The sequence below is a fragment of the Pelodiscus sinensis genome, chromosome 32 (assembly GCF_052426305.1).
Source record: "Pelodiscus sinensis isolate ZL-2025 chromosome 32, ASM5242630v1, whole genome shotgun sequence".
NCBI lineage: Eukaryota > Metazoa > Chordata > Testudines > Trionychidae > Pelodiscus > Pelodiscus sinensis.
Window position 1 is genome coordinate 14291641 of NC_143083.1, and position 26290 is coordinate 14317930.

The window sequence follows — 26290 nt, forward strand, 5'->3', positions numbered from 1 at the left end:
CTGACAAGAAGGTCTCTGACTCCTTCGGTAATTATATCTGGTCCCCCGTGTTACAAATTGTTGCAGTTCAGCTGCCAGGATCCTCCGAGTGCCGAGTTATCTAAATGCTGCTCTGCTCCCGCCGGGGAGTGGCAGACAGCACAGCACTTGGCCTGACTTTATCTTCCTCTGCAGGATCCATTACCAGGCATTCATTCGCGCGCCTCGATAGAAATCACTCACTGAATGGAAACCCTGGGGGCGGGGGAGTCTAGCGGCCTGACGGTCAGAGCTGGAAAACCTGACGTCCCTGGAAACTCCCACCTGGGCTGATTCCCATCCCAGCCTTCCCGCGGCAGCGGGTAAAGGGAGCTCCGTGCGCTGGGCTTCTGGTGGGTGTTCTGAATGAGTCCTTGAAAATCCAGTTAAGGCCGCGTGGAGCAGGGGGCCGGCCACAGAGCCCTGAAGCAGGAGGGGGGCTTCCGTGAGCCCTGCAGAATCTGCTGCCATAGGAGCAGGAATGGGGTACAAATTCAACAAACGACATGGGGGGGCGGTCTTGTTGGATGGGATTAAAAAAATCGCCCCACTCAGGGCGCTAGCCTGTTCCTTTGAGGCGGGGTGGGGAACCTTTTTGAGTGTTTCCATTTCTTTCTAGGCAACACTGGACCCCCCGTGACTCTTATGAGGGGGTCAAAGAATCCTAGAATCACAGAACACTAGGACTGGACGGGCCCTCGAGAAATCATCGAATCCAGTCCTCTGCCCTCATGGCCGGACCCAGCACTGTCAAGATCAGGGCTACTCAACTTTGGAAGCCACAATGATACTCACAGCACATGCTGAGGGCTGCAACTTAAGTGTGGTTGTATAGACATGCAAATAGATATGCAAATAGCTTCTTTCACAGTGACAGGCATGAATACAAAGCACTTCCCACAATGCCCTGGCACTCCTGGAATCTGCTCCTTGGGGGCTAGAAACGCCGACACCCTGTATCCGTCTGTTGCAGCCAGCCCGTCCGCTTGCGTCTTTCAGTGCTCGCCCTGCCTGGGAGACGCCTTGCTGTTGGGGAGCGTGTTCCCAGCGGGGACCACGTTCAAAGGATCCCACCTGCAGGCCACGTGTTGAACGCCGTGTAAACCCAACCCCCCCCCCCCCCCGCGGGCCGCAAACAAACAGGCAGTGGATTGGTCTAGACCAGCGGTTCTCAAACTTTTCAGCATCACGCCCCCCTTTTTGATTTTTGAGAAACCCTCACCCCCCCTCACCCAAAAAAATAGCAGCAAAACTTGGGGTGGGATTGACGGGGTGGGTGTGTGGCTGGGTCGCCTCGCACCCCCCCTGGAATTTCTTCACATCCCCCTCCAGGGAGACACGTCCCCCAGTTTGGGAACCCCTGGTCTAGATCCTCCCTGACAGGTGTCTGTCCAACCTGCTCTTCAATCTCTCCAGTGATGGAGATTCCACAACCCCCTAGGGTCTGGCAACCATCGTAGGGGTTTTGGTACAATACCCAGGCCGGGGACTAGAGGGCGAATGTACCTCCACTGCCTCCACTCTACCCACTTCCCCTGGCTTCCGTGTTAAGGTCAGTCACATCAGGGCAAGTCATCGCAGGCTTCCCTTCTCGGGAGCACGTGAGTGGGGGACAGGGGAGTCACAAAGCAGCCACCTGGCTTGTACTCACGATGTTGGGGTGTGAAAGCCGCAGCAAGACACCGATTTCAGTCCGTACGATCTTTTTGTCAATCTAAAACCAAACACAAAGAAGGTCACAGCAATCGGTGCTTTGCATCACCCTTCCGGACACCTGGCGGGACCAGCGCGTGCCCACCGAGGCCTCTGCTGCTGGTAAGAACCAGGCTGGAATTAATTCCGAACCGGATCGGATTAACCATGCTCCGTGGCTCCCCTTTCCACTCAAGCCACATATGTGTAAGAAGGGGACGCCCCGATCCCAAGCAGAGCCTCCCCCACATGTAACCACTGACATTTTTCAGCGGTTTACACATTTATCTAAAGAAACGCATTTTAACGTCCCTCGTTTTGAGAGACACCCTCACCTATTTACTGGGATAGACGCAAATATAACACTTCGTTATTTCCATTTGCATTGTCCTTTCTGTGAGACTAATCCACATTTTTTTCATAATGCTTTGAGGCCAGCTTAAGTTTGATGTCCCTTAGGGCCTCAGCGTGTCTTAACCCAGCCCTGGCTGTGCAGCTGTGTGGAAGTCTAGCTAGAAGAAGAGTGCTGGGTTTTTGCCATCCTCCAATTATCTGGCCAGGGCCCATTGTACAGAGAGGAATTGTAATCCAGATCCACGCAAGCTGGGGGCCAGATCCGGCCCCCGGGCCATAGGTTTTCCCTTGTTCCTCGGTGTGGGGTTTGTACACCCTATCCCACAGCCCAAACGACATAGAGAAGAAACATCTGCTTGGACCCATGCAGATCCTGAGCATTCGAGGCAGAATTTGGAACCAGGGAGCCCAAAATCCAGACCCTTCACTTACTGGGGAATCAAGGGTTGGTCTTGACTTGTTCGCTCATGTCGGCTTTACAATCTGTAGAGCTCTGCGTGGAAACCAAGTTGAGATCCACGCCCGCATTCACAAAAATGAGCCACGGATATCCGCATCTACGGCCGCGGAGGTGGGTACCCGGGGATATAAAGCAAATAGCTGCAAGTTTGCCGGGTTCTAGGTCCACAATTTGCATCTGCACCCGTACCTGCAAGAATGAGTCGCAGATATGCATATCCGTGGCCGTGGATGATAAAGCAGACATCAGCGGGTTTGCAGGTCTCTACCACTCTGCCTTGTCCACACTAGGGCTATGTCTACACTGGCGGGTTGTTGCGCCAGAAATATGCAAATGAGGCTGTGTGGAATATCGCCGAGTCTCATTTGCATACCTAATGAGCCGCCATTTTTTGGAAGAGGCTCTTGCGCCAGAAGGAGTGTCTACACTGGCCCTTCTTGCGCAAGAAAAACCCTCTTCCGCAATGCCCTTATTCCTGAAAATAATCTGCGTAGCGGCATTGCGCAAGAGGGCTTTTCTTGCGCAAGAAGGGCCAGTGTAGATGCTCCTTTTGGTGCAAGACACTCTTCCGCAAACATGGCGGCTCATCAGGTATGCAAATGAGGCTCGGCGATATTCCACGCTTAGCCTCATTTGCATATTTTGGGCGCAACAACCCGCCAGTGTAGACATAGCCTAGGGGGTGCGTCTACACGGCACCGTTATTCCAGAATAACGGCCGTTCTTCCAGGAAAACAATGCGAGCGTCCACGCAGCAATTGCGTTATTTCGAAAGAAAATCGAAATAACAAAGGGCTTTTTCCGACGCAGGTAAACCTCATTCCACGCCGCTTTGAAAAAAGCTCTTTCGGCAGAGGCTGCGTGTGGACGCTCCGCTGCGGCTATGTCCAAATAACTCCTTCCCAGGGCCATTCTGAGTTATTCCTCCCCAGTGCCGCCTGGGGCTCTAAACCAAAGTGGCGCGTCCACATTAGGGGAGCCTGCCTCGGACTCATTTGGGGTATGTCTACACTACCCTCCTAGTTCAAACTAGGAGGGTAGTGTAGACTTACCCTTGGAGACTTCCCTGTAGTGTGGACGCTCTATTTCGAAATCAGCTATTCCGGAAGATATCTTGCCACTCAGAGCTGGTCTTAGAGGCTGGCGAGCCAGGCGGTCGCCCAGGGCCGCCATTTTCAAGGGGCCGTCGACAGAGCGGGTCTTAAGGGCGAATCCTCCCCCAGGTTTCCCTGGTTTCTCCCTGGCCCTTTTTTAAACTTTTTGCTCGACAAATTTTCTCCGGTGGGTTTTGCTTGCCAAATTTCTGTCCATTTTTTTTAAACCATCTGGCAACCCTACCAGCCAGCCAGGCGGTTGCCCGGGGCAGCCAATGGGTTCGGATCGGCCCTGTGGCCACTTGCGGCGAATGCCTGCTCAGAACCGTTCAGAAACCATCGAGGGGCCTTCATCCAACCAACTCACCGTCTTCTTCAGGAGTTTGGCAGCGTACGGCCTGCGGGTTCCTCTCTCTTCGCAGCTGTATACCACGGACGTGGCGCCCCTGCGGAAAGAAGAAGAGGTCCGCCGTGTTACCAGCCCCCCGGACGGAAAAGCCACGTCGGCTCAAAGAAGCCTGCAAGGGAGGGCTGGGGGTGCCCTTTGGAACGGTTGTTTTTGATGGAGGGTGACGGGGTTAGGGGTTCTGCTTGCTTTTGAAGTTCAAGATTGGGGTCCCGGTCTGTACAAGGGCTAAGGAGCTCCTGCCGGCTTTCTCCAGATCCCAGGGCTGTACCGTGGATAGGCAGAGCTGAGACTGGACAGCCCCTCCCTGGGGGTTACACTCAGCATTGTGCTCGTTGGGGCACCTCCCTATGGCGTCCCGGTGCCTTGGTTTATGGCACTTCCTGTCACCTTGGGCACATGTGGGAGGCAGCGATGGCTAGTGGCTAGAGCCCTGACCTTGGCCATGTTACTTCCCTCTCTGTGCCTCAACTTCCCCATCTCTAAAATGGGGCTGTGACACTGAGGTTCTTTGTCCAGTGCTCAGGGCCCACGCCACCAGTGCAGACGTTTCACCGGCCACCCTGGAGCAGCAGCCCTGGGGGACGGGATGGGCACCCTCATGTCGCGCTTTGTAACTGCTTGTTCCACGGCTGTCGTGTGACACGAGGGCGAGGGAGAAACTGTGACCTGTGAGTGCACCAGGATCAGCGCGCTCAGCCATACAAGGGCTTAATGTCCTTCCCCCCCTCCCCAAATCGCTTCCGGCTTTCCTAGCTAAAACCATTTTAATTAAAATCGGAATATTAAGCCGGCCTAACCCCTTAAGCTGCTTTGAAGAGAGAAAGATGCATCCCCACCCTACCCCACCCCCAATCAGTGAAGCAGCAGCATACGGAGGCCTGAGAAGAGATGACGCCCTTCTCGGGGAGAGGAGAGGGAGGCTCTGGGGAGTGTCCGACAGGTGCAATCCCAGAACAACCCCCCCCCTCACATGCCACAAGCACCCCCTGCGCCTTGGCACCAGGGTGCTCATGCCACCATGGTGCTTTCCAAGCACATCGTGCTCCGCTTGCCAGCTCCCCCAGCTCAGCCCAAAGGGGGGTGTGATCGACCCCGTTTTACAGATGGGGAAACTGAGGCACGGGGCATTCTCATAAAAGCAATCTGCTCCTCAAGTCACACCACCACCCAGTGGCACGGCTGGGACTAGACGCAGGTCTTCCGGCTCACCGGCTAGTGACCGTAGCCCAGGGCAAGTCCGGGATTGTGTCTGGGGGCACACCTGCACTGTGAGCAGGAGGAGACATAACCCACTGTGTCCGTGTCAAAAGAAACAGGCTTCATGTTTAGATCGGGCTAGCTGGAAAAGGGCATATACAGCCGGGTTTCCTCTCTCAATTTCCCACCCCCCTCCAACCCAAATGGTCCAGGGAAGGTACCCATGTACCAAATTAAGCTGCGTTAGGTTCCTCACGAGGAATCAATTGTTATGTTTAACCCCCCGCCTACACTGTGAGTCTGTCACCAGTAATTTTTAGATCTCGTTAACAGCGTTTGCTAAGCAGCGGACATTGAAATCAACCCCCTGCAACGTCATCGTTGCTTCAGGGTTCCTCAGAGCAGGTTAATTCTTGTCCCGGGGGGGGGGGGGGGGGGGGGGGGGGGGGCGAGGGCAAGTTCTAATTCTTTGCCCTTGCACCCCCCTTGGATGTATCTCCTCCATCGGCCACTCAATGTGAACTTTCTGCACGGCTAGTTGGGAACCCAAACGAGGCGTTTTCACATCATCGTTGCCACGTAATCTGCTCAGGAGAGAGATGCTCATGTTTGCGCGTCAGAGACTCTGAGCCTTTGTGCTTCCTGCTGACATTCTCTGGGGCAGCGGCAGGATTTAGACAAATTAGCTCCACCCCAGCTGGTCTGCGGGGCCGGCCCAGGTGCTGAGCTTCTAGAAAACCGTCCCCTTCGCCTTCTGCTGCAAGCGCTGAGCAAATATCCGTAATCGCCCTTGACTCTGAGGGGAGAGCTAATTGTGTGTGCTTTACAGTTGACTGGAAAACGTGTCACAGCGGAATTTGCCGAAAGAAGCCTGGATTTCCAGTGTCGTTTGCAGAGGAGCCAAAGTCAATGAGCTGAGTTTTGGCCTTGCTGGGGGGGGGGGATGCTCCCGCAGCTAGAGTGTTCCTGACCCATCCTACTTGTGCACAGCTGGTGGGCTGCTCCTAGCCCCTAACGGAGAGACTGGTCGGGGTGTATCGCCCTGCAGCTGTTCTCCATTTCCCAGGGGCCCACAGGAAACAAAACATAACTTAGAGCAGCCTCGAGGGTGCTCTAACTTGCTCCTCTTGCCTCCATAACCCCAGAACACCGCTGGCGCAGTGGCTGAAAGAACAGCTCCAAAGTAACTATAAATCAGGCCTCAGCCATGCGGTGATGAGGCTCCAGGCTGGCCGGTCTCTCCCCTTTGCCAAGCCCTCCCTGTCTAACACACAAGCAAAGCGCTCCGTTCACCCCCCTTTCCTGCACAGAGGCACTGCCTCTCACCTGGGACCCCCCGATGCTACAAAGACACAGCAGGATTGTGACCCGTGGGTTTGGCACGTTGTACTCAGCGCTAGCCGAGACGACCGCTGCAAACTCTCCTCGGACATCACCGAGAGGTAGATATTTTCATTTTATAATTCTAAGACAATCCACAGTCTGTTCCCCCCCTTCCGCCAATAATCGGACACATATCGGATTTAAGACCCCCGTCTCAGGCAGGCCCCGTCTCAGGCAGGCCCGGTCCTCACACAAATAAGGTTTCAGGCTCCAGGCCTGCTTTTTGTTCCCCACTGCGATATCTGTCAGTAATTAATTTTTACAGGGAATAAGCTAGTAGCTGAGTCATAGAATCATAGAACCATAGAGTTGCAAGAGACCTCAGAAGGTCGTCAAGTCGAGCCCCCTGCTCTAGGCAGGACCAATCCCAACTAAATCAACCCAGCCAGGGCTTGGTCAAGCCGAGACTTAAACACCTCTAGGGATGGAGACTCCACTACTTCCTAGGTAACCCATTCCAGTGCTTCACCACCCTCCTAGTGAAATAGTTTTTCCTAATATCCAACCTGGACCTCTCCCACCACAACTTGAGGCCATTGCTCCTTGTTCTGCATCTGTCACTACTGAGAACAGCCTCTCTCCATCCTCTTTGGAACCCCCCTTCAGGAAGTTAAAGGCTGCTATCGAATCCCCCCTCACTCTTCTCTTCTGCAGACTAAAAAGACCCAAGTCCCTCAGCCTTTTCTCATAAGTCATGTGCTCCGGCCCCCTAATCATTTTGGTCGCCCTCCGCTGGACCCTCTCCAATGCGTCCACATCCTTTTTGTAGTGGGGGGCCCAGAACTGGACACAATACTCCAGATGTGGCCTCACCAGAGCTGAGTAAAGAAGAATAATCTCATCTCTGGATCTGCTGGCAATGCTCCTCTTAATGCAACCTAATATGCCATTAGCCTTCTTGGCTACAAGGGCACACTGTTGACTCATATCCAGCTTCTCATCCACTGTAACCCCCGGGTCCTTTTCTGCAGAACTACTACTTAGCTGGTCGGTCCCCAGCCTGTAACAATGTTTGGGATTCTTCCATCCCAAGGGCAGGACTCTGCTCTTGTCCTTGCTGAACCTCATCAGATTTCTTGTGGCCCAATCCTCCAACTTGTCTAAGTCACTCTGACCATTTTTTGCTCAACCCAGTCTGTCTTTGGAACTGATGCGTGCCATATTCGAAGGCCCTCCCCCCTGCTCCTGATCAATACCCTTGTCTCTGCTCATGTGTCTGGTAATGGTTTATGGATTCCCTCCCCCACCATGCACCCTTCCTTAAACTGGGCGCTGTGATTCACTATCTGATTAGAAGAAACTGTTGGCTACATATCAGTCCATGAAAGACGTTCTGCTCGGTCAGTTTCAGCACTAAGTGGCACATGCATGTGGAGAACGGTGTTCTATCACCTCAGATTACACACATCTGCACAAGCGACACCATCACAGGACCTAACCACACACGCCACAACAGCAGGGGCTCCTACAACCACACATCCTCTAATGTGACCTGTGCCAGCAAGGCCCCTCTCTGCCATGGATACTGGCCACACCGGACAGGCTCTGCGACAAAGGATAAATGGCCACAAATCAGACATCAGAAATGGAAACACACAGAAACCTGGAGGGAACGTTTGACCTGCCTGGGCACTCAGCCAGGGATATAAAAGTAGCCGTTCTTCTACAAAGGAACTTCATCGGCCAATTACACAGAGAGAGTGAGTGCGGAATTACATAACAACATAAGAACGGCCATACTGGATCAGATCAAAGGTCAGTATCCTGTCTGCCGAGAGTGGCGGATACCAGATGCCCCAGAGGGAGGGAGCACAACAGGGAATCCTCACACGATCCCTCCCATGTCACCCATGCACAGACAAACAGAGGCTAAGGACACCACACCCTGGCTAACAGTGATTGATGGACCTCACCGCCATGAATCTATCTAACTCTTTTTTGAACCCTGTTAGAGTTCTAGCCTTCCCCACATCCTCTGGCAAGGAGTTCCACAGATTGTGCACCGAGTGAAGAAAATCTTCCTTTGGTTTGTTTTAAACCTGCTGCCTATTCATTTCAATCGGTGACCCCTGGTTCTTATATTGTGGGAATAAGTCAATAACTTTTCCTTTATTCACTTTTTCCACCTCAGTCATGATTTTATAGACCTCTATCCTATCCCCCCTTAGTCTCCTCTTTTCCTAGTCTTTTTAATTTCTCTTCATATGGGACCGGTTCCAAACCCCTCATCATTTTTGGTGCCCTTTTCTGAACATTTTCCAGTGCCAATATATATTTTCTGAGATGAGGTGACCACATCTGTATGCAGCTTGCAATTGGTATTCATCTGGAAATGTGACACTGTTTCCCTGCGTCGGAACAAAGACATTAACTGGATGTCACATTATAAAGCCAGACTCCCCTGCTTTTAATGACTGCATTTTTACATCAAAAGCTAAGAATGGGACCCTTCCAGCCACCTTAATTACCCTCGTTAGCACCGGTCTTACAATGGACAGATTTTTCTTTTCTCTTATAAATATCTTGGATTCTGTTATTTCTACTCTAGTTCATCTGAGCAAGTGGGGTTTGCCCATGAAAGCTCATGATCCTATATATTTTGGTTCATCTCTAAGCCACTGGACTTTTGATTTTTAAAGTTACAGAGTGAGACGGTGACCCCTCTAAGACTTTTATACGATACTTGGCGTTTCAAGTTGTGGGAAAAAATAAAAAAGAAAGGTGAAGGGCTGACAATGCAGGCAGGGTTGTTCTTGGGTTGTGTGTGTGTGTGTGTGTGTGTGTGTAGGAACAAAATGAATTTGACTGAAATCTGGATGCATTAATTACACCTAGTTTTGATTAGCTCATTGTTATTAGCCTACCCCCTTTAATTGGTTAATCTGTTAAACATTACGATTAACCAGTTAACCGGTTAAACAGGATTTGACATCCCTAGTTGCTGTTCCTCTCCAATGCCTGCACAGGTCTGTGTCAGATAGGAGGTGACAAAGCCGGCTCGGTGCCCCCGATTTGCAGAGGCGGATTGGGCTGAAGAAAGCTTCCATTGCTAGATAAATAAAACCGACTTGGCATTGGTCATAAATCCTTTGGGGGCAGAGGCTGCTTTTTGTTCCATGTTTGTGTGGGCCCCCCCAGCATGATGGCACGACCTTTGCCCTGCCAAGGGCTCCTAGGTGCTTGCGCAACATGAAGAATGGTGCATATACACAAAGGCCCACGCAGGCTGTCCATAGCCACTCGCCCAACGGCCAGGATGGTGAACGCTGTATTGAAATCAACGTCGGCTCAGCACGGCAAAGCGATAACAGCTCTATCCGTGTCGCTGACAGCGGTGCGACTCCCGCGTCCTCCCAGCCCGCCCTCGTGATGCTTGTGCTGTCTGCGGGTTTGCACCTTTCTGAAATATACAGTACAAAGAAGACTGTGCTTTTGAGAGAATCTGTCTGTCCCTCCGTCTGTCCATCTGTTCGTCTGTCCAAGAACTCCTCCTAAACAGTAAGAGCGAGGACCTGGGCTTGGTTGTGCCAGGACAATGGGAGGGGCCTGGAATGGGATTGTTGCTCTTAAAAGCAGACAGAAAAGAGACACACTTATCAGGCAGGTGAAAGGGTCTGGCTGGGGGTTCACCCCCTGCCCATCCATAAGTGCCCCAGACCCAAGCTTACCAGCCCCAGGTACCCTTTAGGGAGGTCAGGGGGAGGGCTGAAAGTCCCCCCTCCAATTCAAACGGGGATGTTGCTGGTTATTCCCCTTTGTCATGGAGTGAGGAGAAAGGGCCCAGTTTGCGGCATTCCTCACTCGGGCTGGGGATCGCAGGGGGGCTGATGATCCTGGACCTGCCCCAGCTGGGGGAACATGCGCCCCTCCCCCAGCTGTGCCTGCTGGAGCTGCAGTGGCCACGAACAGGCGCTTCTCACCTGGCCCCCACCTGCTGCTGTGAGAGGGGGCTGGGGTTGTCCTCTCTCTTCGGGGCAGCCTGATACTGAACCCCGCATCCCCAGCCCCTCCCCAGAGCGGTGATTCAAATAAAGCCTGGACATTTCTGTTATTTTCCAGAGAACAAAAATTAATTGAGTTAAGGAGCCGAGCAACGCCTGGTAAATTTAGTATAGATCTAGCTCTAGCTCTAGATCTGGATCTAGATCCAGATCAGTCTCCCAGCAAAATGACTGACCCAGTATTATTTTGTCAACTCCAGTAGGTGAATAGCAGAGTGAACGTTTCCTGATTGGCTAATAACCCAGACTGGTCAATAATGACACCAGTGTTCTGACGCCATGTGCTGCAAAGAAGCTGCAGGAGGCGCACTCACGCGCCGCCTGCCATTCGAGAGCCTCATTCTGATTTTTAAAGGACTAGAACTTTTTTTTTTTCTCACGAGAGTTAGCTGCGCGGGCTTGTGGCCAACGCTAGGGAGAACGGTCCAGATGAGACCAGCGTGTTGTCCCTCCACTTTGCGCTGGTGTAAACAACGGCATGCGGGAAAGCTGGGCCCTATATCTAGCTTTTGAGGCCAAATACTCAGAGGGTGCTGAGTCCTGGCTATAACCCCCAACGACTTTGCTGAAAGCAGCAGGTAGTCAGCACAGGGCCTCGGCTCTTTTCCCCACCTCTCTCATCCTGGACAACTTGTCACCAATCTTCTCCATCCAAAGGCAGAGAATATGTTTAGGGGGCAATCAACATGATTACCACTTTTCTACTTCCCTGCAGCTATTCTCTGCTTCCCCTTGGGGGGCCCTGGGAAACAATCTCTCTGGGAAAGAATGAATGGACACAAATCAGATATCGGAAAAGGCAACACACAGAAATCGGTTGGAGAACACTTTCACCTGCCCGGACAACTCATTAATGGATCTCCAAGTCACCGTGTTGTTTCAGGCCAGATCCAAAGACAAAGGAAAGGGTTGGAACTCCATTTCATTCACACGTTTGATTCTTATCAGAATGGAACAAACCGAGACATCAGCTGGCTCACGCACGACCTTCCACATCCTAATGACTTAACCGACCGACCGACCCATGGAGGCGCTCATTGTTCTTATCAGCCTCTTGTAAGGACCGTATTTTAGCAAATATAACCTGCGGGTTATATTCGTTTTTACAAACCCCGCACCCTCACCTCGCGGGCTATACTCGTGTGCGGGGTATACAGGTTTGTTTTTACTCTCCCACCCGGAGGCTGGTGCTTCCTGCAGCTGCAGAGTCTCTCCTGCAGGCTATACTCGTGCATGGGGTATACAGTTTTTTTTTCCCTCAAATAGCAAAAACCGTGGGGTATATTCAGGTGCAGGGTATATTCGCTAAAATACGGTACTTGAACAATCTACTCACTGTCTTTTTTCTCCTCCCTCAGTCCCTCCTCCCCTTATATATTCTTGGATCTGGACTTTCAATACTGCAGTCATCTGAAGAAGTGGGCTGTGCCCACGAAAGCTCATGATCCCAGCTCCATGTTTTGTTAGTCTTTAAGGTGCTGCTAGACTAGTTGTTATTTTTTAAGTTTTTCTAGTGATAGACTAACTCGGCTCCCCCTCTGAAACCCAAATTAGAGCAGTCCTGAGGCTGCTCTAACTTACACCAGGGGCTGGAAGGTGCAATAATTCAGGGAACACAAAAGTATCTTGAAGTCTTCTTCGTTTCCCAACTCCAGCCTCCTCCAAGCGCAGAAATGGAGTAACCGAGACTCGGCCCCTGGTCTTTGATGGGAAGGGTAACTGACACATGGAAGGGAAACTCCCTTGCAGCCAGCTGGAGCTTGGGCTGTTATGTGCCCTGCAGAGTCTTCGGGACTTAATGCAGATGGATGTTCAGGTTCAAGTATTAGCTTCGCATCATTTGCCAGAGAGTAAAACAATCTCCCAAAGTCTACAGAAGTGAAATGTAAATTCCATTCCCTTGGAGCTCATTCATCCTGATTGCTGTGCTTTTTTTGCCCTCAGACAAAGCATGAATATAATCCATAGGTCTACAGTATTAATATCTAGCGACACAAAGCCAAGAGCTAACAGACACTCCAGTTGTTCTTTGACTTTGGTTTTTACTGGCAACCTGGGGCTTTTTCTCTGCCCTTCCAGGGTTTCCTCATTAATACAGCCATAGAGCTGGGGGGGAAAAAAGTTTTTAACCAAAACTTTGGGGGGTGAGGAGGGGGCAAACATGCAGATTTGGATCAACCACAATACTTCATGAATTCAAGCAGAATTTGCTGAATTGTTTCGGTCAGGAAACAACATTCTGAAGGAATGCACATGGTTGGTTTGGAGATTTTCAAAAGGAAACGGTGTGATTTGAAAAAAAAAATGCTTTAAATGTTACTTAAAAACCCCTTTTTGTAAGTTCAAAATCTACACACAACGTTTAATTGGACCCCCAACTATGCGGCTGTTGCTGCCTTTTGACGGGCCAAACCATTAACCAAAATTCATTTCACATCCTCCTGAAATGGTTTCCCCTCCATGGTTGCTGAACTGTCATTGAACCAAAAAATGCACCTCTTTGCACAGCTGTACGGAGCCCTGCCTGGGAGCTGCGTGGCGGTTAAGAGCTTTGCTAGTGTTTCTATGAGAGGTCCTATCCTGCTTCCAGGCAAATCAATGGAATGGCTGTTCGACAGCTGCACTAGAATGGGGCCAAGCAATGAAATGTTAGTTCAGGATTTATAATAGAGACGTAGCCGTGTTAGTCTGGTCATGCTGAAACAAAAGACAGGCCTATGCAGCACTTGAAAGACTGACAGAATGGTTTATTAGGTGATGAGCTTTCGTGGGCCAGACTTGAGGAAGTGGGCCTGGCCCACGAAAGCTCATCATCTAATAAACCATCTTGTTAGTCTTTCAAGTGCTGCATAGTCCTGTCTTTTGTTTCAGGATTTAGGCTCTGCTGAACCAAAACCCTCATTCACAGAGGGGGCGAAACTGAATCTCCATGCGCATGGCCAGGGCGAGCCCCATGCAATATCAAGACCCTATTTTGGGGGCTTGAGTGGGACTTGAATGAGGCCTGCAGCAGGCAACGGGAGGGATAGTGGGAGTAAATTGCATTCATCACCAGTCCTGTGGCAAAATCTCAGTAGTGCAGGCTTGAGCCTTAAATTAACGGGCTTAGTCAGGTGAGTAAAAGGCCACTTGTGTGTGTGAAGTTTTTGCTGGTTCAGGCTCCGGAGGGTGCAGCACTGTTGGTGGATGGGCAGGGATGTGAACTGAAAACTGACAGAGCTACTTCATTTCTAGTTTGCTACAGCCGCTGTACCAAGGCACGTCTATATCCCCATTGCCATAACATCAGAGCAGCTCACAGACCCCTGTGAGGTAGGGCAGGGCTAGCATCCTTATTTTGGGATGGGAACGGGTCCCATATGAGGAGAGGTTAAAGCGACTGGGACTTTTCAGTTTAGAAAAGAGGAGACTGAGGGGGGATATGATAGAGGTCTATAAAATCATGAGTGGTGTGGAGAGGGCTGATAAAGAAAAGTTATTTATTAGTTCCCTAAATAGAAGAACTAGAGGAAACCAAATGAAATTAATGGGGAGCAAGTTTAAAACTAATAAAAGAAAGTTCTTCTTCACACAGCGTGTAGTCAACCTGTGGAACTCCTTGCCAAAGGAGGCGGTGAAGGCTAGGACTATAATAGAGTTTAAAGAGATGCTAGATAATTTCATGGAGGTTAGGTCCATAAAAGGCTATTAGCCAGGGGATAAAATGGTGTCCTTGGCCTCTGTCTGTCAGAGGCTGGAGAGGGATGGCAGGAGACAAATCGCTTGATCATTGTCTTCGGTCCACCCTCTCTGGGGCATCTGGTGCTGGCCACTGTCGGTAGAGAGGATACTGGGCTAGATGGACCTTTGGTTTGACCCAGTACGGCCGTTCTTATGTTCTTATTTTACAAATGGGAAATCGAGGCATTTCACAGTTAAGTGATTTGCCTAAGGTCACACCGAAGGGCTGTGGCAGAGCAGGGAATGAAATTCAGGTCTCCTAAAGCGGAAGATAGGTGCCCTAACCAGTGGACCATCCTACCTCACTTCTTGCAGCCCTTTTCCACTCCTTGCAAGTTTCTTCAACCCCTCTGGCGCTCTCATCGCTGATAGTGGTGTAAAGCAAACAGATTTTAAATCTCTTCTGTGCTTGTGGCCATGATAGGGTTTAACAGGTCACAAAGAAGAAGAAAGAACCAGCTTTTAACAAGAGTTCCTAATTAAGGATTTACACACAGAGGCTCAGTTACGCTTGTTGCATAGAGCAGGATAAAACTATAAGCGCTTTAAAACATTCCTCACCGTATACTTATCTGAGCAGCCCTCGGGACCGAGTGCCAATTTTAATGCACGGTTCAAACCTGACTGATCTTGCCTCCATTTCCAAGGAAGAATTTTCTTAGTGCAGTCGCACCGTTTTCATATTTGTTTTGGGTTGTTTAATAATGAACTTTTAAGTGTTGAATGGGAAATCACAAGGCAAGTGAGCTAGCAGGATAAAATACAAAGGCTCCTTCTTTCGAAAGCCCTTGGAGGCAGAAGTTTGAAACAACTGATCTTAAAACCAAAAATATAGACATCTGTGATTGGTTCCACTCCCGCCCTTTTTCATTTTGTTCAGTAGCAGAAGCATACCCAATTGCAGGCTACCACCCAGAGGATAGCGGGGCACCCTCAGTATTCGATTTAGCGGGTCTTTACTAGATCAGCTAAATCAAACCCCAGAAGATCGATCGCCACAGCCTCAGGTATGGATCCTCAGGTAAGTGGAAATGTGGCTGTAGAGATTGCTCACTGTTTTAATTAAACAACCAAGAAGAATTCAGTCCGAAGAGAAGCTGCTCGGATTTTGGCAAAGTCTGACTTCCACAGAAAATTGTCTTCAATTGAGCTGGTCACATTTTCCCTTGGGTGTTTTTTTCCTAGTGAAATCAGGGTTTCAACAAAAAAACTATTTTGTGGTTCTTTTTTTGTGTGGGTGGAAAAAAGAATTTCTTGCAAAAAATAATTTCCCAACATTTTTAAATGGAATTTGTTGACAAACTCATTAATTTTTTCGATGGGCGGGAATATTTTTGAAATTTTTTGTTCCAAAATTGGAATTGTTTGGATCGTTTTCTAACTGGCCAAAGTTGGACATTTTCACGGAACAACGTCCAGATTTCCAGCCTGATCCCGAAGGCTCCTAAATTGGGTTCTGAATTGTCGCATCCAGTTATTGTAGACCCAGGCCCTAGAGCCAAACCTCTCCTTGTTTGTTCTCACAACCCAGATCCCACAATCCTCAGCAACCACAAAAGACTGTGGAATACGGTGCACCAAGGGATGAATTTTTTGGCTCTGTGGTGGGGTATGGACCAAAAACAATGGATGGAGAACTGCTGTTGTGGAGATACGGGTCCATTCTCGTAGGGCCCGGTTACACAGCAGTTAATCATTGGCAGCTTGCCCAGGTCAGCTGATTCGGGCTTGCAAGGCTTGGACTATGGATCTATAACATTGCAGTGGAGACATGCAAGCTGTGTCTGGAGCCTGGGTGATGAGAACCCTCCTTCATCGCAGCATCTTGGAGCTCTGACTCTAGCTTGAGCTTGAACATTTACCCTGCAATTTTATAGCCCACAGCCTGACTCCCCCTGTAACTAGTCAGACACGACCCCCTCCTCCCTCCTGTCCACTGGCGTCCAGCTGGCAGACCATACCCCTCTGCTTGTCCCTTTTCCTTGACCCCGGTTCTCTTAGTTATGATTTGTGTTAACCCTTCATCATGCCTTTGTTGTGTAAGCCCATGTCATTTATAGTAGGTCCTTTTAGTATGTCAAGTAATCCAATTTATGGGAGGTTTCTGGTTACTCAAGGCCATGAGGCTGGATTTTACCATATTGCTTAATGCAGGCTTCTGAATATGCACGTGACTTGTGGAATGTGTGAGGTGTGAATGGGAAATACCCAATCAAAGGCAGTTTAGGATCCGAGACCTTTTAAGGCCGACAAAGATCCTGGAGAGTAGATATATGAACCGACAAGCGGCCAGGAAGATCATCTCCTTTTGGAAGGGATGTAACCGCATAGGACACCTGGGACTGAATTGGAGGCAGTAGCCAAGGGATTCCAGGGAGAGCCAGGAGCCTCGTGGTCGGTCTCCAGGAAGCTGACGCCTGGCCAGCTCAGTCCAGCTGTGAAATCGGAAGTTCCCTACGCCACGTCTGCAGCCTCCCTTCACTTGCCAGTCTGAATGTGAGGTTATTTCCTGGGGTGCTCCAGGGACCGGTAACACCTCGAGCCTAAGTCAGTGGCCCCGGGCTCACATGTGTAGTGTAGACACACCCAACCAGGGGCCAAAGTGGGGGGAAAGGGGGCAGCTTTGTGCTCCTGGAAGGGGCGGGGCTTTGAGCAGAAGGGGCGGAGCCAGGGGCAGTCAGCCCTCAGCACTACCTGGAGTGTGCCGTGTGCGCCCCCCCCCCCGCCTCCACCAGCTCTTAGCACTGCCCTGAGCATACCATGTGGTGCTTCGGTGGGGATTTAAAGGGCTAGGGATCCGGCTTCACCACGGTAGCAGCAGCTGTTGGGAGCCCCGGGCCCTTTTGAATTGCGAGGCCCCGGGGCCACTGTCCCCTTTGCCCCTCTGTCAGCAGGCCTGCATGCCCACAGCATCTCAGCTCCGTAGACACCCCCAGCCCTGGCAGGGTCGTCTCAGGGTCTCGGCAAGGGGACGGGAAACACAACGGGACCCTCGTGACTGTCCTGTGGCAGCTTAGAGGCCAACACACATATTGGGGCACGAGGAAAAAAAAGTTGGGAACCCCCGTGCTAGCCTGGCTTCTGACAGTGGCCCATGCCGGGTGCTTGGGAGGGGACGAACCGGACAGGGCGATTTCAGCATCTGGCGGAGAGAGGCTCCGGGACAGCCAGACGCCGGGGCGGCCTTTCTGGCCACCGGCGCCAATAGCCACTGGACTTGCCTAGTATCAGAGGGGTAGCCATGTTGGTCCAGATCTGCAAAAGCGACAAGGAGTCCTGGAGCACCTTATAGACTAACTGATGCATTGGAGCATAAGCTTTCGTGGGCAAAGGCCCATGCATCTGACGAAGTGGGTCTTTGCCCACAAAAGCTTATGCTCCCCCAGATCTGTTAGTCTATAAGGGGCTACAGGACTCTTTGGACTTGCCTCGGTCTTTTGCGAACCCAGCTGTCGTTTTGGCTGTCGCTAGATGCTCTGGCATCAACTTCCACAGGCTGACTGTGCACTGGGTGGCGACGCCCTTCCTCATGTGCAGGGCCGGCTCTAGGCCGATTCGGCCGATTCCCCGGAAGGGGGCCCCGCCCCCGGGTGCCCGACGCATGCAGGGCCCCGCCCCCGGAATCGGGCCCCGCGCTTGTCAAAGCTGGCCCTGCCTCTGTGGCCGGGGGGCTGTTTTCTAACGAGCCCCACTTTGCGTTTATCGATGTGGCATCACGTCGGCCATTTTGTTGCGCAGTCACCCCACTTTGGGGGATCCCTTTGTAGTACCTGGACGTCCGCTTCAGACTTCAGTAGCTTGAGTCACAGAATTCCAGGGCAGGAAGAGACCACAGGAGGCGTTGAGTCCAACCCCCTGCCCAAGGCAGGACCAACCCAACTCCATCCTCCCAGCCAGGACTTGGTCAAGCCGGCACTTAAGCACCTCTAGGGGTGGAGATTCCACCCCTTCCCTAGGGAACCCAGCCCAGCGCTTCCCTGCCCGCGGAGGGAAATCGTTTGTCCTAATCTCCGACCTAGGCCTCCCCCCTGCAACTTGAGCCCATTGCTCCTCGTTCTGCCACCACTGAGAACGGCCTCTCTCCAGCCTCTTTGGACCCCCCTTCAGGGAGTTGAAGGCTGCTCTCAACTCCCCCCCCCCCCCGCTCTTCGGCAGATTAAACAAGCCCCAATCCCGCAGCCTCTCGGCGTAAGTCACATGCTCCAGCCCCCGAATCATCTTAGCTGCCCATCACTGGATTTTCTCCAATGCGTCCACATCCTTTCTGTAGCGGGGGGCCCAGAAGTGGATGCAACACGCCAGATGGGGCCTCCCCAGTACGGAATAAGGGGAATAATCACTTCCCTAGTTCTGCTGGCGATGCTCCTACTGCACCCCAATACGCCATTAGCCTTCTGGTGACTCACATCCAGCCTCTCATCCCCTGGACTCCCCGGGGCCTTTTCTGCCGAGCTGCCGCTTAGCCCGTCGGTCCCCAGCCCATAGTCATTTTTGGCATCATCTGCAAACTTTGCCACCTCCCTGTGAACCCCTTTTTCCTGATCACTTATGGAACCAGGGGCTATGGAGGAGGCTTCCCACCGCCTGGTGAATTGTGGCAGGACTCGTTTCTTGATGCGGGTTGGCCTTCTGGCACGTCCCATTGGCCAGGAACAGGAAACCGCAGCCAACAGGAGCCAGGAGTGGCCGTGCCCGCAGACGCTCAGGTAAATAAAGTGTCTGGAGGCCGGCCAGGGGCTAACTCTGGTGAACCGTGTCTGGCCTGCGGGCTGCTTATTGCCCACCCTGGCTTACCAGATGCAATGTTGGCTCTTGACCCCACAGGCATCTGTCACGTACCACTCCAAGAGGCACCATCGGGAGCTAGCACCCCAAAGCTCGCCCCCGCTGCAGATAAAATACCAAATTGTTACCTTCCCAGTTCCGGGCCCATAGTGTAGAAGTCCTCCAGGGCTGTGTTGCGACGGGACCCATCAATCCAGTACTCCACTCCCGGTTTGGAGGTAGGCATGGTTGGAAGCTGCAGAAAGGACTTAATTTCCTGCTGGGTATGTGACACAGGCTGGCCTATTGCTAGGACGTGCTACCCCCTCCCCCGCTTAGTCCAATGACAAGCAGCTGGACCAAAAAGCAGCTCCCGGGATTATCTCGTGGGATAAAATTATGTCCACAAATCTCTGCACACTGGACTTATTCAGATATATTCCTCCCGGCTGGGGGTTTCTGCCCGCCCCCCTGTTTTCTCCTGCCCATCCACACCCTGATTTTCATACTCTGCCGGCCATGCTAATGGAGGCACGCACATAAGGCGAGACAGCAAATATTCCTGCACAGGGAGGATGGTCACTTTGTCGTCTTGATTTCTGCCGCCTCCAGAGACAGTGCCAAGACATCAGAGGTGTCCTCTATTTCCGGAGCACACTTCCTTCTGCCGGTGGCTTGCATCCTCCGGAATCCTTCCCTGCTAGTTGCTAGTTGCAACTTGGTGAATCTTCATTTTGATTTCATTACCAAACGTAACGGCAGAGAAAGACTCGCTCCCGTTAATCCTCTGCGCTCGTTCGTCACTGAGTCAATGTCGAGAGTTCCAAACCTCTGGGGTCACTTGGCAAGAAAACGCCCCCCCTCTAACTGCCCCTTCGCTACTCTTCTACTACGGTTCTGCTTTTTTGCACCGGCGGTCAAGGCCTGTGTTGCAAATTCTCCCAACCTGGTTGGGCCAGCCCAGAGCAATTCCCAGATGTGCAATCTTGGAAGATTTCAGACACACGGTGCCGCGTGTGGTCCCGGCCCTTGTGGCTGTGGAAAATCTCCGGATTTCAGGTTCCAGATGCCTCCCTGGTCCACAGAGAGAAGCCTCGAGAGACGCAGGCGGTTTTGCAGGGAATTCAGCACCTCATTCAAAAAACAACGCCTGGGTCCCTCTCTTGCTGTGTCATTCTCGTGGGGCACAGGCGAGGCATCCCACCACGCCCGGCAGCTGCAGCGTAGAAGTGACCTTTACGAGAAACAATCGATGGTTGCTGGCCCCTCCTTTCTCGCTGGCTCTTTTGTGCCACCAAATGGCTCCTTGCTGACACTGCAATCTGCTTTCCCACACAACAAACTTCCCACTGCGAGACTTCCAAGTCTTCCCAGCACAACAGATCCTGCCGGACAGCTGGGCTCATAGTAACCTCTGTCATTTTACCTGTTCCCAAGAAGTCGTCAGTAGCCTAGGAACAGAGGCCTCCCCTCAACCTCACAGTACTAGGTGCTGTTCAGACCTAAAATGAAACAATCCCCACCCCAATCAATTCACAGAGGCTGGGGGAAAGGAAAGATTTTTTTTTTGCCACATTTACAGATAACCAAATCTCCCCTCACTCTTCTCTCCTGCAGACTAAACAAGCCCAAATCCCTCAGCCTCTCTACAGCCCCCGAACCATCTTTGTTGCCCATTGCTGGACTTTCTCCAGGGCGTCCACATCCTTTCTGCAACGCGGGGCCCAGAACTGGACATAACACTCCAGATGTGGCCTCCCCAGTACCAAATAAAGGGGAATAATCACTTCCCTAGATCTGCTGGCAACGCTCTTCCCAATGCACCCCGATATGCCATTAGCCTTCTGTTGACTCATATCCAGCTTCTCATCCCCTGGAATCCTCAGGGCCTCTTTTAATTAATCTTTTGTTCTTGACACAACCAAATAATCCGTAGAACCTAGGCACCGTGGGCCCCCATCCTCCAGGACTTGTCCAGGGCCACAAGCCACGTTGGGGCCAGGGATTAAATGAAGTTCTGTAGCAACCGGCATGGAACTTGGAGAGAGGAGCATCGGTTGCAGGAGGGAAGTGTTTGGAGGGGTACCGGGAAGTCGGTCTGGAATGCGACTTGCCGCATCTCTGCAAATAGTTCTCCTACTAAAGAGCAAGCTGCGTTTCCAAGCCCGGGGTCCCTTTATGATCTGAGCATGCAGGCGGTGCCCCAGACAAGATCAAATGGCTCCCAGGCTGGTGCCCGAAGCATCAAGTTGTTCTTCCAATCCAGTTCCAACCCCACACGGCCGAGATGGGGCCTTCGCCCAGCCAGTAGCCAAGCACCCCTAAGATGGGCAGGCTCTGCTGGGAAATAGGTCCCCACAGGAAGGTGTGTGAAGCACTGACGTCCTACTGTAAGAAATCAGGGCTTCTTGCGGAAATACTATGCTGCTCCCGTTCAGGCAAAAATCCCTTTTGCGCAAAAGGGCCAGTGTAGACAGCTCAGATTTGTTTTCCACAAAAAAGCCCCGATCGCGAAAATGTCGATTGGGGCTTTTTTGCTGAAAAGCGCGTCTAGATTGGCACGGACGCTTTTCCGCAAAAAGTTCTTTTGTGGAAAAGCGTCCGTGCCAATCTAGATGCTCTGTTCCGAAAATGCTTTTAACGGAAAACTTTTCCGTTAAAAGCATTTTCGGAAAATCATGCCAGTCTAGACGCAGCCCCTGTATCTATTTAATCCATCCCCACCCATCTATCTATCTATTTATCTATCTATCTATCTATCTATCTATCTATCTATCTCCACCCCTCCATCTATCTATCTATCTATCTATCTATCTATCTATCTATCTATCTATCTATCTATCTCCACACACCCCCTCTATCTATCTATCTATCTATCTATCTATCTATCTATCTATCTATCTATCTATCTATCTATCTATCTATCTATCTATCTCCACACACCCCCTCTATCTATCTATCTATCTATCTATCTATCTATCTATCTATCTATCTATCTATCTATCTATCTATCTATCTATCTATTCACACAGAACGGGAAATATGACTCCCTCCCTTCCCCCTGAGCACTGACATGCATTTGGAGGGTGGAGAGAAAGCAAACTGGTCACACTCCCCCTGGAACAGCCTCTCCGCCATGCCCTTGAGGAGCAGGGGAACCCAGACTGGACTCCTGCTGCGAGATCTCGCCTGCCCCCCACCCCCAGCCAAGCCCCGGCCAACCCCAACTGAGGGCTGAGCCTGCCGTGCAGCATGGCCCCAGACTTGGCTGCCGGTTAGGGTCAGGGTTTGTGTGGTGCGGCCTCATTCCCTCCCAGGTGGCGGGGCAGAGTAGGCAGTTTTGGGAAGGCAACACCTTCCCTTGCCTGATTACCAGCCGCCCATGTCCATTTCATAGAATCCTAGAGCTGGAAGAGACCTCAGGAGGCAGCCAGTCCAGCCCTCTGCCCAAGGCAGGACCAACCCCAATTTCCTTCTTCACCTGACCTATTGTGGGTCTGCCGCATCTGCAGCCTCTCTCCCAGCACAGTCGCCCCACTCCTGCTATGAACCCCTCTGCTGATCTCTAAAGAGGAAATGTGTTTTCCCGTTGAAATTAACCCCAGGGAGGAGGAAAGTCACTTGTCTCACCTGCTTCCCGGGCTCGGCCTGGCGCTCGCCAGTCTCAGAGAAGCCGGGTTCGTGATATTCTGTCGCCTGCCGACCATCCGCTCCCGTTCCTCACAGGCTGCCGACGGAGCAGCACGCTGTGGGCCGAAGGAGACGCCAAGTCCCGTAGCAGTTAAAGGCCAAAGCCAGAGCTGATGTAAATGGACCATGCGTCCGGGCCAGAGGGTGTAAATCAGTGTTGCCCCGGTGAGCTCTGGAATCCAGGAGTCCGACGCGCCAACGCCCTGCGGCTCCAGAACGGAATCTCCAGCCGTCCCTCGTGCAAACCGACAGGCCATGCAAGAGCCAGGGGCAACGCTGAGTTACACCAGCCGGGGAGCTGGGCCTGTGTCTTTAATGAACTCCTACAGCGTTTAATTGCAAAGCATCATCTCTATAGCTGGGGGGGTTTAAAGCACCTTTACATTCCTCTGATCCTGGGGCCAGTTTGGACTCTGCCATGGCTACAGCTGCTCTAACCACAACTCCCCGGCACCCTCCCAGAGCTAGGAATAGGCCCCAGGAATCCTGAATCCCATCCCCCACCTTGCTCTAACCACTACACCTCAGCACCTTCCCAGAGCAGGGCACTGAGCCCTGACCCCCAGACCAGCTCTGGAGCGCGCTGGGTCTCAGACCCACCCCACCGTGCTCTTGCCATGTCACCAGCCTGCCTGCAGGTGGTGCTGTTGCCTTCCATATGGCCCCGCGCCGGGCTCCTTTCCCAGGGCACCTTTGCAGGGTGATGGGGGTGGCGCGAATGATTTTCCTTCCTAAGCATCAGGGATGGCCAGGCTGGGGGCGCCAGGGGCTCTGAGCTGGCTGGTTCTGGGCGGCATGTTCGGGGTCTAGCGGATCCCCATAGGAGGGGTCAGGAAGGGCGCCCCCTCTCCCCTCGCCCCGGCCTGATTAGCAGCCGCTCTGCGACGGGGGGCAGCGGCGTTCACCTGCCTCCACTAGGCGTTGGGTCTCCCCCGCGGCCCGTTCGCCGCCCTCGGTCCACTCCAGCCTCGTCTCCGGCGGGCGGCGACGTTTGGGGCTGCTGGGTTCCGTGCGCGGGACAGCTCCGCCCAGGAGCCGAAGGGGATTTCAACTCCGCGTCGCCACGGCCCCGACTCTCAGCGCCCCGGCGAATCGACTGGGCACAGCAGGGCTCTAAAACGGCTCCGTAAATGCGAGGGCTCCGGCAGGCACCGGGTTCCGTGGCCGTCCTTCCTCGCTGACCCGGCCCCCAGCAGCCTTGATTTCAGCACGGGTCTAGCGAAAGCCTCAGCGGGTGTGGTGGGTGCTCTGAGGCGACCCAGCCTCGGTCCGCTGGTTCCTCGGGGCCGAACGCCAGGCGAAGCGTTTCTGTCCACAAGGCCCAGGATAGAATCTCCTCCCCGCACAGCCCCTCGGCGTTGTGGGGATGGTCTCTATGGGTCAGGGGCGGAGGGGCAGGTTACCCCACTAGCTTCTAATCTTCTGGGCCCCACCCGCTGCTGGTGTAAATCAGGGATGTAACAGTGGGGTCAATTAACTGATAAGCAAAAGCATCTAGGTTAATGCTATCGCCCACACGCATTTCCCCCCCCCCCCCCGCCAGTAAATTTTTAGCAGCCCGGCTCAGTCCCCACGTGCGCCGAGTCCAGGCCCTACCCCTGATGCAGCTCTGCATTTAAAGTATTAGCAGACAGGCGGGTCTTCTGCCCTCACTCCTCCCCCCCCACCGCCCCCGGTGCTGGGCCAAGCACTCCCAGGCCCGGGTGCAGCTGCAGAAGATTCGTGGAGGGAGCCGTGGGCGAGCCAAGTGCCGCGGAATCACCAGAGACTTCCTCCAGGTGCACAGGGGGATGGATAATCCCAGCACCTCCTCCTCCCCGGAGCCTGCAGCCCAGGCTCAGTTCTGTCTCGCGCCAGGTCCGGGAGCTCAGACTCCTGCCTGGACAGGGGCTGCTGCTGCTGTATCAGAGGCAGCAGCGCAGGGAGACAGGCAGCCGGTCCACAAGGGGGGCTGGTTTTTAAACTGGCTGCCCTCGCGGACCGGCTCCCGCCTGGCCCCCCACGCGGCCGCCTCGGATAGAGAGGTACCAGCGCGGAGTGGCAGGGGACTCCCCAGGAGTGGGGCCAGAGCGCACTGGCTGCCCACCCCGCCCCTGGGGAACAATAGAATAATCGACGAACGGAGAAGAATTCATGAGGTTAATCGACTATTCAATGAACTGATACTTCACATCCCTAGAGGAAATCGGAACCGCACTCCTGATCGGGGGAATCTGCCTCCCCCAGCGGCGCGAACCATCTGCGCCCTCCGTGACCCCGGCGGCTGGCTGCCCGCCCCGTTAAGCAGCGTCTCGCCGGCCGCAAGGGTCGTGCAGAGGACCTGTTTCTCCAGAGGAAAACCTCCAAGGAAGTGATGTCGGTTCATGCTAGGGCAATAAAACCCGAGATCCCAGTGCCGCCATCAGAGCCGCCAGCACCACCGGGTACAGACATCCAAAGGGTTAGCCCCTGGGTGGGCTGATCGGTCCCCCATTTCCCCCGCAGCCCTCATGATTAGGACAAGGTGTGCTCTCCAATTCCGGCTCCCGCTGGCCGGAGCTTCCAAAGCGGTGGATTTCATCCTGCCCCCGACGAGGGATTCCAGCGCGAGATTTCTCTTGTACGTACAAGCGAAGGGAATTAATACTTGGCTGAGAGCGCGGCTCCGGGTCGCGCCCAGCCCCATCCCCCCCGTGATATGAGCTCGGCTCTCGACTCTGCGAGACGCGTGCGGTGGGGATTTCAATAACACGCTCCATTTCTCTCTCCTTGTTAGCGAGGGCGCTGGGAATTGCGTGCCGTGTTCGGAGCCTGCCTCTGACGGCTGGCGGGGGTTTCGGGCAGGGCGCGGGGCTGCCACTCAATGACACGTACGCCGGCGCCGGGAGTTAGCGGGAGGAATAAACTTCACTGCTGTCGGGGGACCTTGACGCCAGCGTAACCCTGGGCCTGTTGCTTCTTATTCAGGAGAAGATTTACCCGGCGTTGCTCTGGTCCTTAACTCGATGTGGTTTGGGGTTTGGGAAAATACCATGAAAATGGCCAGGCTCCATTTCAGTCACTGCTCTGGGGTGGGGCTGGGGAGGAGGGGTCAGTATCAGGCTGCCCCAGCCAGAGAGAACACCCCCAGCCCTCTTTCACTGCAGCAGCTTGGGGCGTCTCCCTGGCCACTGCAGCTCCAGCAGGCACAGCTGGGGGAGGGAGGCATGTCCCCTGGCGGGGGTAGGTCCAGGTTCATCTGCCCCCAGTGCGCCCCCGCCAGCCCCTTTCACCTGCCCGGTGAGTCTCTCTCTTTTCTGCCTGGTTTTCTGAGAATCGATCCCATTCTGCACATATCCCGTTCTCCTGGCCCAGCCAACCCCTGACCTTGCTTTGAGTTAGGATCAGAGGAAGCTGCCTCCCGAATTGGGTGGCCCGAGCGCTCCCGGCTTAGGAGGAGTTCTTGGACAGACAGACAGACCGCCGGACAGACAGACTCTCTCACATATCCAGTGGCACATGGAAGTCCTAGTCTCCGGCGCAGGACTCG

The 26290-nt window shown here is 53.1% G+C and overlaps 1 protein-coding gene across 1 annotated transcript in view; it reads right to left on the reverse strand.

The window, feature by feature from the left end:
* Positions 1-20346, reverse strand: part of LOC102459794 (calcium/calmodulin-dependent protein kinase type IV-like) — a 45807-nt gene extending 25461 nt beyond the window's left edge. Inside the window, exons 1-3 of the mRNA XM_006124964.5 lie at positions 19242-20346; positions 3986-4064; positions 1670-1732 (exon numbers count right to left, since the gene is read on the reverse strand). Coding sequence (XP_006125026.3) covers positions 1670-1732; positions 3986-4064; positions 19242-19339 — 240 coding nt within the window. The 5' untranslated portion in view covers positions 19340-20346. The remainder of the gene's footprint in view (positions 1-1669; positions 1733-3985; positions 4065-19241) is intronic.
* Positions 20347-26290: the final 5944 nt, after the last annotated feature.